At 49.5% G+C, this 10,257-nt stretch overlaps 1 protein-coding gene across 1 annotated transcript in view; it reads left to right on the top strand.

Annotated features, from left to right (window-relative positions):
- Ccdc180 (coiled-coil domain containing 180) overlaps positions 1-8,820 on the top strand; it is a 64,529-nt gene extending 55,709 nt beyond the window's left edge. Inside the window, exons 32-39 of the mRNA XM_031376738.1 lie at positions 297-363; positions 1,065-1,206; positions 2,843-3,003; positions 3,450-3,587; positions 4,531-4,642; positions 6,641-6,746; positions 7,409-7,544; positions 8,642-8,820. Coding sequence (XP_031232598.1) covers positions 297-363; positions 1,065-1,206; positions 2,843-3,003; positions 3,450-3,587; positions 4,531-4,642; positions 6,641-6,746; positions 7,409-7,544; positions 8,642-8,797 — 1,018 coding nt within the window. The 3' untranslated portion in view covers positions 8,798-8,820. The remainder of the gene's footprint in view (positions 1-296; positions 364-1,064; positions 1,207-2,842; positions 3,004-3,449; positions 3,588-4,530; positions 4,643-6,640; positions 6,747-7,408; positions 7,545-8,641) is intronic.
- Positions 8,821-10,257: the final 1,437 nt, after the last annotated feature.

The following is a 10,257-nucleotide window of genomic DNA, read 5'->3' on the forward strand; positions in this document are numbered from 1 at the left end:
TTACAGTCTGTTAGAGAGATTAATCAGCCAGCCAAACTAATCAATCCCCAAACCACCGACCAGGGTGCATCAGAGGAGCTGAGTATCAGAATCAGGCAGAGCTAGGATCTGAGGAAGAAAAGGAACAAATGATAAATGAGGACTGGGCTGTTCAAAAGGCAAGGTCCTGGGGCAGTATTGCATAGTTACTATGAGTGACAGGGTTAAAATTGAACACTCAAAATACTTAGCTTTTTCTACCTTGCTTGGTGCATCTGGAAGAGGGGACTTACAGATCTGCCTTGCTGGTGTTGCAGGGATTTTAAAGGCATCATCCTGAATCTCTTGTGGGAGAGCAATGAACACCTGCTGGTCGTAGTGGAGGTGAGAGCCACTGCCCTCAGGCCCCTGCCTACCCTGGAAGGCCCCTCCAGCCTCTCCAGCCCCACCCCTGCCTTATGTAGTCTGTTGAGCAGGCCACCCTACGACTCCAGCTCAGGACCTTGAGCCTGTTGTCTGTTTTATTTGTTCATTATTTTTGTTTTGTTTTTAACTTTTCCTCCTAAACACTAAACCTCGTTCATAAGTGTGGCATTTATTCGTTTATTTAAGCTGTCAGCAAACATTCCTTGGACACATCTGTGTGTCAGAGAGTATGCCAAGGCAAACAAACCCAACCTTGTCACCAAGGGCCCCAGCAGCTCAGATATTGTGGGACATGGGAAGCCAGGTGGGGCTTGGGGGCAGCCTGCACACTGTCCTGCTTTGATGTTGCAGAACACATCTAGGCCTCCTGCCTGCATCCCACAGGCTGGGTTCTGCCAGGCAGGGCTCATCTATCTTTGTGGTCTACATCCTGCTGCTCTCTAATAAACACACTGCTTTGTTCCAGTTTGAAATGCTATGGACTCAGGTCTCTAGAGTTAAGCAGGGGTTTGCCATGATCTGTTTGTATCTGTGCCAGGTGGGCCTGGGATGCAGAGAAGGTGACATGGGCAGAGGGGGAAGTACATGTAAAGTAAAGGCTCAGAGGTATGGATCAGGATAGACCAATGGGGCCATACATGGTCACCTCTCTCTGGCAGGATTTTTACCGTAAAGAGAAACGCCCAGTCACCAGGCCTGAATGCATGTATGAAAGCTTTGACCAGTGCGCTGACCACATTGGCAAGAAGATCCTAGAATATCACCATCAGGCAGATGAGTACCACAACTCCTGCCTTCTGGGTAAGTGCAATTATTCGGGGAGGCCAGCAGAGAGAGCATTGGAGCAGTTATGGCAGGGAACCAGGGTGGGCCTCAGCTCATCTTTCCTCTTACTCATGGAGGAGACAGAGGAACAGCCCTATAAAAAGCCAGTCTCTTGGAGTTAAGAGAAAGCAACTGCTAACTTTAAATGGGCTTTAAAAAAAAAAAAAAAGGCTAAAGTTTCATTGTTTTTCAGGAACGAAGTTTGTTTTCCACTTTGTTTCTGTTTACCCAGTACGTTCAAAGGCTTTCAGTTCATTTCCAGAGTTGGAGAAGTGTCATCACTATCAATGTTAACTCCCATCAACCAGCTCCTCCCAGACCCAAGCAGCTGGCAGCCACTGTCTATAATTCCATGGGAATAGATTCACATGGCTCTTTTTGACGGTCTTCCTTAATTCTATGGAATGTTTTGAGGCATGCTGTGGGTGGTATGGTACCTCTGGGCATATCAATCTCACTTTATTGATCTCTACAGTGTGATTTCAGAGGTAGCAGGGGGAAGTACCCAGACCTTGGGGTAAAAACTCAGCCCTGTTATCTCCTAGCTGTGCAACTTTGGCAAGGTGATTCTACCCCTCTGAGCCTCTGTCTTCTTGTCTGTAAGCCAAGGAAGGCTTCTTTGGAGATTAATCCCTCACAGGGAATGACCGGCCACAGCCCATGATTGTAGAATGAGTGAAATCCAAGCCATAGACCATCTCTCCCAGTGAGCTCAGAGGGATCCCAATCTCTATGGTTATCCTCAAAGCAAAGGCCCTGAGGCCAGGTGTTCTTGGGAAGCACTGTAGACTGTATTCCTCGCTTGTAGATAGCTAATGTGCTGGTAGAGACTTCTATCCCCTTTGCTGTAGTAGCCCAGGACCCTCCTTGAGTCCTATTGAGGACATATAAAGCACCAGGTTCTGGTATAAAGTATTTGGAGCATAAAATCTTTTAAAGTGGTTGTAAAGTATGAGACACACAAAAGCCCAAAATCAAAAATCAAATGAGACTAGGAACTCTGATAAGCAGAGCAGAGACCCCGGCTGCTACCTGAAACCATGGGACCCGGAGCCTCCTCTTCTATAGTCAGGGCATTAGGAACAGGGGACATATGCCAAGACCATCAGTGCGGGAAGTTCCATGCAATGCTGGGACCGCACAGGGCTCTGCCTGCAGAGTAAGGCAGTTGAAGTTCAAGCCCCTCACTCAGGCCGGTGATGTGATGCACAACCTTTCCATCCCCCACCCCACCAACTAGAAGCAAACAACTCAGTAAAAACCTGGGTAATAATGGACGATGAGAGCAAGAGACAAAAAGCTTCACAAGGATCTGAAGCAGAAGTTTAGCCCTGATGCGGTTCCTAAGCCCGATTCATGTTTGCTGAAACACAAGTTCTGTTTTATGTGAATCATTCAAAAACGATCTGAAACAGATCCCGGGCTTCAAGCCACCACTCTCTGACCCAGAGTTTGCTTAACACGGAGACATCCTCTCTAGAGAAACCTGCCTTTGCCTCGGCTCTCATTCTGCGCCTCTGACTGCAAGTGCTTTGCAATCCCAGGGAGAACTTTGGGAACTTCATCTGTCGGAGTCTGTCCATTCCTGACACCCTATCCTCGATTCCTGCAGAATTACGTGCCCAGGTGAGGAGGTTCGAGGAGCTGCTGCCCCAGGTGTGTTGGCTGGTGACGGAGAACTACAAAGAACAGCACTGGAGCAAGTTTTGCGCATCCCTGAAGGAGGTCCAGGAGCAGTTTGAACAGCAGCAGAAGCAGCTAGAGAAGGAAAAGGTGAAGGTCACAGGGCCAGGAGTGCAGGGAGTTGAGACAGGAAGCAGGTCATGAGCAAGGCTGCTGGGGACAGGGATGCTGGCAAATTGGTAACTAAGCCAACACTTGTCGGCAGAAGGCAGACGCTCCCCAAACTCTAGGCTGTATCTGAAATCTTTGATAGGGCCTCTGTCATTGAGATCAACAACAGTTTGACCATGTTCCTTGGTGCTGTGGGGTATGATTGGTGCTGATTTTACTGGGCTAAAGGCCCAGATTGTGCTGGAGCAGGTACTCAGCTCACCTTCCGCCTAACCCTCTGAGTACCAGTCACACTCCTACCTTCCCACACTCAGATCACACACAGGACACACCTGTCTGCATGTGGCCTTAGCTGACAGGAGACATCAGTCCTGATTTCAAGTCTGGGTTGAAATCTTGCTCATTTCTGCCTTGTTCGATTGAAGGACGAAAATGCTCAGAAGCTCTGTCCAAATCTTGGCCACCCGTCACAAGCCAGTCAAATGGAGTCACTACATCTCAAGGAAGAACTGAGGCAGGAGGAGCTGAGCCAGATGATCCACACAAACCAGGAGAAGATGGAGGTGAGGGCTGCCAAACGGGCCAGGTACAGCTTGTTTGAGACAGGGCCTCTCTCTATAGTCCTGGCTGTCCTAGAACTTGCCATGTAGACCAGGCTGGGCTAGAACTCACAGAGTAGTGCCTCCCAAGTGCTAGGATTAAAGGCAGGGACCACCACACCTGGACATACTTCAGTTTTTAAATTATTCACAAAAACGAGTAATGACTACTCTCTTCAAGATCCATACCTACTTTTATTTTCTGTTTGGTGAATTGTCTGTGTTTGTACCTTGGCCATTTCTGAAGTGTGTAGGTATGTGTGCGAGAGAGAGAGAGAGAGAGAGAGAGAGAGAGAGAGAGAGAGAGAGAGAGAGACAGAGAGACAGAGAGACAGAGAGACAGAGAGACAGAGAGACAGAGACAGAGAGACAGAGAGACAGAGAGAGGACATACATGTGAACACATGCATGTCCATATGGAAGACTGATGTCAGTGTAGGGGTGTAGGGTGTTGCTCTTCAGGAACAGTCACCCTGTTTTACGAGACAAGGTCTCTCACTAAACCTGGAACTCACCAAGTAGGCTAGACCACTTGGCCAGAGAACCTCAGGAACCCCTGTCTCTGCTTCCCCAGTGCTGGGATTTGTGGCCCATCCCACAACACACAGCTCTTTTTCTGAGTACGGGAATTGAACTCAGGTCTTCATGTTTTGATGGCGAGTACTTAACCCACTGGGATATTTCTCTAACTCCTCCAAATCCTTTCTTAGTCTCAAACCAGACCAGATGTTGGGAGAGATCTTTGGCTCCAAGGACCAGGTACTAACCAACTAATCCCAGGGCAGCTGTTCACATGATGTCAGGGTTGCCTCAGTAGTTGGCTCTTCCTGGAGCCATTCTATGCCCCCCTCCTGCTAGCCAGGTAGTGGCTTGTTTCTGAAGTCCATTTTTACTCTGTTTCTTCCAGGAATTTGCCAGGAAGTATGCCCGCTTTTTCATAGCAAATTTGGCCTCCTTCACAGAGAGGTTCCTGATGCAGTTGGATGAAGTGATCACCATTGATGACATCCAGGTTCCACGTAAGCGGTACACCAGCCTCGTGCTGTGGCCCTAGGGGGATCACAAGGTATAGGGTGGTCGGGGCTTAGGAGAGTTTGCTATTCCTCAGTCAGGGGGAAAACATCTTCTTCAGTGCGTGGTGTTCTGGCTCCAGAATGATGTACAATAGCCACACTCATGGATCTGAGTATATACCAAGCCAAAGTAGCAAAGTAGATAGCAGCTTACTATTCATAGGTAGTTCAATAGATAGCAAAACACCATCACACAGAGCTCAAAACATCCAGTGGGGGAAGTCCCATTGAGGCACTCATCTGGAGCTACTGATAGATGATCCTGGACGGGGCAGGGCATCCCCTCAGCTGAGGCTTCTATTATCAAACTTGGGGGTTACAACTTGTTCCCCAAGTCAGATCTGGCCTTCTGTCCTCAATAAGCCACTAAACTAAGTGGAAAACAGAAAAAGGAGATTTACTCTGAAAAGGGATAAAGCAATCCTGCAAAGCCCCACATCTATCTTTGGGGCCCTGAAATGAGATCGAAGTTTAAATAAAGGCCAAATGAGGGAGGGGTGAGCAGGATGCTTCCAGGGCCAGCGTCTTAGTGAGCTCAGAGAACATGTGATAGTTTACTAATTTAATGTACATCACAAGTGGACTGATTGATTTTTACTTATTTTCATCGAAAACAATGTTTTGACTGAACAAGTAAATGCCAGCCAAATCAAAGAAAAATATAAAAATAAAGCCCAGGCAGGGAATATCTTTATACTTTTAGGGTTAGGGCACCATTCTTGAATATAGAATAAGAATCAGAGGACATAAAGGAAATGGTGGCGCTTCTGTGGGCCAAAATCAAAACAGGGGGAAAAGTTCAAATATGGAGAGAAACAAAAACCAGAAGAGTGTTGTTCCTCCTTACAACCCGTGAGTCAGAGAAAGACCAGCTATCTCTGGGGTGCAGAGAACTCTCACAGGTCAGTCTTAAAAGCAAATAAAACCCAGACTCACGTGTTTCCCAAGAAAAGCAGTCCCTGTGGCAAGCACAAGGCCAACAACCCTCGCCTACAAGAAAGAACATGGACATGTGTTAGCATTTTGTCTAAGCTCCGCCCCACAGTTACCTGGCAGCAGCCAGGTGTGCCTGACCCATTTAAAAAGGGGCTGCTTGTCCTCTCCTCTCTCTCTTGCTCTCCTGCTCTTCCTGTCCCCTTGTTCCTGCTCCCCTTCTCTCCCCATTCCCCTCTCCCCTCTCTCTTCACATGCTCATGGCTGGCCTCTACTCCTCTACTCTCTTCTTCTGCCTTTCTCTGACTCTACTACCCTCTCAACTCCCCTCTCCACGCCCTGAATAAACTCTATTCTATACTATACCATCCCGTGGCTGGTCCCTCAGGGGGAAGGGATGCCTCAGCATGAGCCCGTGGAGGCACCCCCGCTTCCCCTACATCTGACTGCACATCTACCAAACACATCCCTTCTTCTCTTTATTTTTATAAAGCTCAACACATAGCATGGCTGAGATAGAGCTGCATGGTAAGAAACCACCAGAGTCTCCTTGTGCTTGAAGATACTCTTGAAATATACATTAGTCCACGAGATCATCCTGCCTCCACCTCCTGGTGACTCAGGTCATAAGCATGTATCCAGCTAGCTTCTTGGTTTCAGTTTGGTGACTATTGGGGCCTGGCGAAGATGTCAGGGAGCAGAGGCCCCACAGTAGAAAGACAGACAGACAGACAGACAGACAGACAGACTACTAGATGGACAGTCAGACAGTGGGAGGTGTGCATTGCCCACTGCTCTCTTGAAGAGTGCTGCTCTCTGCACTCAGAGACCCATTCTCCTTTCCAGGAAAGCACGCCAGAGTTGGGTCCCCAGGCTAGACATCGGGTGAGCAGCCTTGACTGTTCTTCCCAGGGTGAGGCCTCTCATCTCTAAATACAACCAGAGTGTCAGGTCCCTGCTTCTCAAGCTGTCTGTGAGGTCACAGTCAGTAACGCACCTCTTTCCTGTCAGGGATGGAGCCCCCAAAGCAGAAAGTATCAATCCTCATACGGAGGAAGCTGGCCATGCTCTCTCTGGAGGAAGAGGGAGAGAAACCCCTGATTGAACGTGGGAGCAGGTGAGAATCTAGGAATCAGTGGCTGTGTCCACTGAGTACCGGGAAGGGGTGTGGGGAGGGACTCAGGCTCTGAACTCAGACAGACTTAATAACCCTGGAAAGTCTCTGATGCCCAGCCCTCAGTTTCTATCTCTGAAATGAGCGAGGCTGTTTGAAGAGAAAGGTGAGGTTACCCAGCACATACTGAGAATTCCAGGGCCACAAGGGCCTACAGAGAAAAGGAGGCCCGTCAGAGGGGAAGTGCATTCTCAAGAAGCTGCCAGCACTGGGAACCACTCCAGCTGTCTGTGTCCTGTGTCTGTGGACAGTGACTCTCCCAACTGTATTCTCCACAGAGGTTCCTACAGCATAATAGGAAAAATGGGCCAGGAGTTCATGGCTGCATGCATGGCAGCCTGATGAGGAAACCAAGACCCAGAAAAAGGAAAGAAGCTTGGGTGTGGCATTTATCTTTCTCATACAGCAGGTCCCACGGCTATACACAGTTAGGTCATCACAGAAATAGGAAACAGACTATAAAGAACCCAACAGGAAAAGCTCGGGGTGGGGGGGGGGGGGGGGGGGGGGACCTTTAACACATCTAAATCCATGCTAATGACTGAGTTTCATGCTGTGCGCTGGGTGGCTGACAACAGTTGAAGCCAGTCACTGTTTGTCTGTAGGAAGTGGCCAGGAATCAAGCCCAATGAAATCACCATTCAAAACAAGATACTGATTCGGAGGACACCATCAATAACCACCAATAAGACCACCCTGGGCCACTTGGCCGCTGTAGAAGCCCGAGATGCCGTTTACCTGGTAAGTCAGGGTCAGGTGGTGTATGTTGAGGGAGCAAAGCAACTCAGATTGGTTGCCTGGGGAAGAAGAGAGTGACATTCCACTGGGCACCTCAACACCTGGCCAGCCAGGGAGAAACAGCACATGCCAGCATCCCCCAGAGCTGCAGGTCTCAACTCTTCTATAGGCTCAAGAACACATTCCAAGGGCCGTGTCCGGCCCCACGACCAGTATGATGGCTAAGCTGTAAACCTTGTGCTCTACCCAGCTGAGAGAGACCTCACTTAGTAGTCGTGGAGAAGGGCTGTTGCAGAAGGACAGTAGAGTCGGGCACAAGGCAGACAGATGTAGCAATGCCCATACCTGCAGAGGTCCACTGGGGTACAATGGCAGGAATACCCATAGCCTCCAGGTGCTAACCAGTACCTCCTATTCTCGGCATGAAGATGTCTTGTGAATCCTCTCTTGCTACTGCTGAGGGATGGAGAATCTCTCCCACTTCCCTAGCAAGGGCAGCAACACTGAATTCACCTGCCTTTCTACACTACTCCCAAACAGCAGAGCCAGGGTTTGATCCCCACTGACAGACTGACCTGATGAGGCTTCACCCAAATGCCAACTGAACTATCTCCCAGCTCAGGAAGTACACATATCCACAGAGAAACCTAGTCACATCCACTGGTCCCAGGGAAAGCCTGAAGTGCCTAGTGCTGGTGTGTCCCTAGCTGCTACTGCAGGTCCCAGCCAGAGGGAACGACTCTACCTGCTGAATTCAATGAGAGGTGGAGACCCAGGGCTCAGCCTTCTGAAGAAGCCAAGAACCGCCCCCTTCCCCCCTCCCGTCCCCCCCCCCCTGCCGCCATGGGAGCTCCACTATAGGACAGTCTCTGCCCCTGCTCAGTTTCTCTTGAGCCAGGTGACCATAGGTCACAGCTTTCCCATTGTAAGGTAAGAGAATAACCTCATCTGTGTGAGAGCTTGTGGGGTGACTTCCTGAGGAACAGCTTGTAAGACCAGTGCTGTTCCTGAGGGCCAGGGTTCAGTGCTTGCTGTGGGCCCCAGAGCTCCCAAGCCTGTGAGGGCAGGCGTCCCCAACCCTTCCTTTTGCTTCCCTTCAGAAATACATAGCACTGTTTGACAAAGAACTGAAGGGTATCCAGGAGCACTTCAGGATGCTGCTGTTGGAGTCTCAACGCTGGAAGGAAAGCTGGAAGCACTCCCTTAGCACCATCCAGACCCTATACTCAAGCCATCCTTATCTAGTCCTCAATTAAAGTCTTTATTTCTCTCCCCTGCCCATCTGTCTACAACTTTCCATCCCACACACCATAGTTTTATCAGAGATGAGAGACTTCGGTAAAGAAGACAGATGTGGAAGGGACCCATGGTTAGCAGGGTCAGTTGGTGGGTACCAGAACCCAACCACTTAAAATAGATACCAGGACTTCAAAGGAAATAACAACCAGCAGCATGCTTGGCACTTCCTTTCACTCTTTGGTTGGAGATCAGCTAAGATAGTGTCTGGCAGCCATGCCAGGAGGTGTTGAGGGCCTGCCTGGCCCTCATTGTGGGAGTACACCACCATTAGAAAGCCTGATCCTGGGGCTGGAGAGATGGCTCAGTGGTTAAGAGCAGCTGCTGCTCTTCCAGAGGACCCAAGTTGGTTCTCAGCACTGAGCAGCTTACAACCACCTGAAACTACAGCTTCAGAGGTTCCAGTGCCCCCTCTGGCATCTGTGGGCACCTGCACACACCACACATGTACACACACACACACACACACACACACACACACATACACACACACAAGAAAGGAGAGAGAGAGTGCGAGAGAACCTATACTCAGATTATGCTCAAAGGGGCCTCTGCATGAACTTCTCAACAGAGGAGAAAGAAATGAACATTCAGGGCTCAGGGCTCAGGGAGTTATGTTCCTCTCAGCATTCGCCTGCCAACAGAGACCAGGGATATTCTTTGCTCAGGATGGGCCTCCCATTGTTTCCTACACACACACACACACACACACACACACACACACACACACATGAATGTGCTAATAGGGAAAGTTGTGAGGTTACTTACCCACTGTTGCTTTTGCGGGTAGGTACCTTCTCCAAATGGCCATAGCCTTCAATGGCTAGGGCTGAGCCAGTGTCTGCAGAAAAGGCCTCCCATTCTAGATCTTTCCAGTGCCTGAGCCTTGGAAACACGGATGTGAGGCCAGTAAGATGACTCAGTAGGTACAAATGCTTGCCTTATGACCTGAGTTTGATTCCTGGAATCCATGTGGTGGAAGGAGAGATCTGACTCCCACAAGTAGTCCTCTGACATTCACATACACAATAAATGCATACCCATACATACATGCATCCACACATGCACACATACATACAATATGCGTTCAAACAACAACAGAAAAGGCCAGTTGTGTAGCAGTTAAGTGTCTTGCTCCTCTGAGGCTCTCTGGTCAAGGGGTGGGCACTGTCTATAGAATATGCTTGTCTGTTTTCCAAACTTCTGAGATCTCTTGTGTGTTAAAATGGTGTCTGGCCCAGGGCTCAGGCCACTGGGTGAGGTCGGATGTGGGAAGTTTTGGCTGTGTGCACCCCATGCTACTGGCAAGACTCCCGTTCCAGGGGTGGGGAGGCACAGTCTGAGGTCCCTGCAGAACTGTTGGAGTCGGGCTCTTGGGTTCCTGGGCCGCATGGAGGACAGGGACAGCAGGTTCTAGCTC

Source organism: Mastomys coucha, unplaced genomic scaffold (genome assembly GCF_008632895.1).
Source record: "Mastomys coucha isolate ucsf_1 unplaced genomic scaffold, UCSF_Mcou_1 pScaffold18, whole genome shotgun sequence".
In the NCBI taxonomy this organism is placed as follows: domain Eukaryota; kingdom Metazoa; phylum Chordata; class Mammalia; order Rodentia; family Muridae; genus Mastomys; species Mastomys coucha.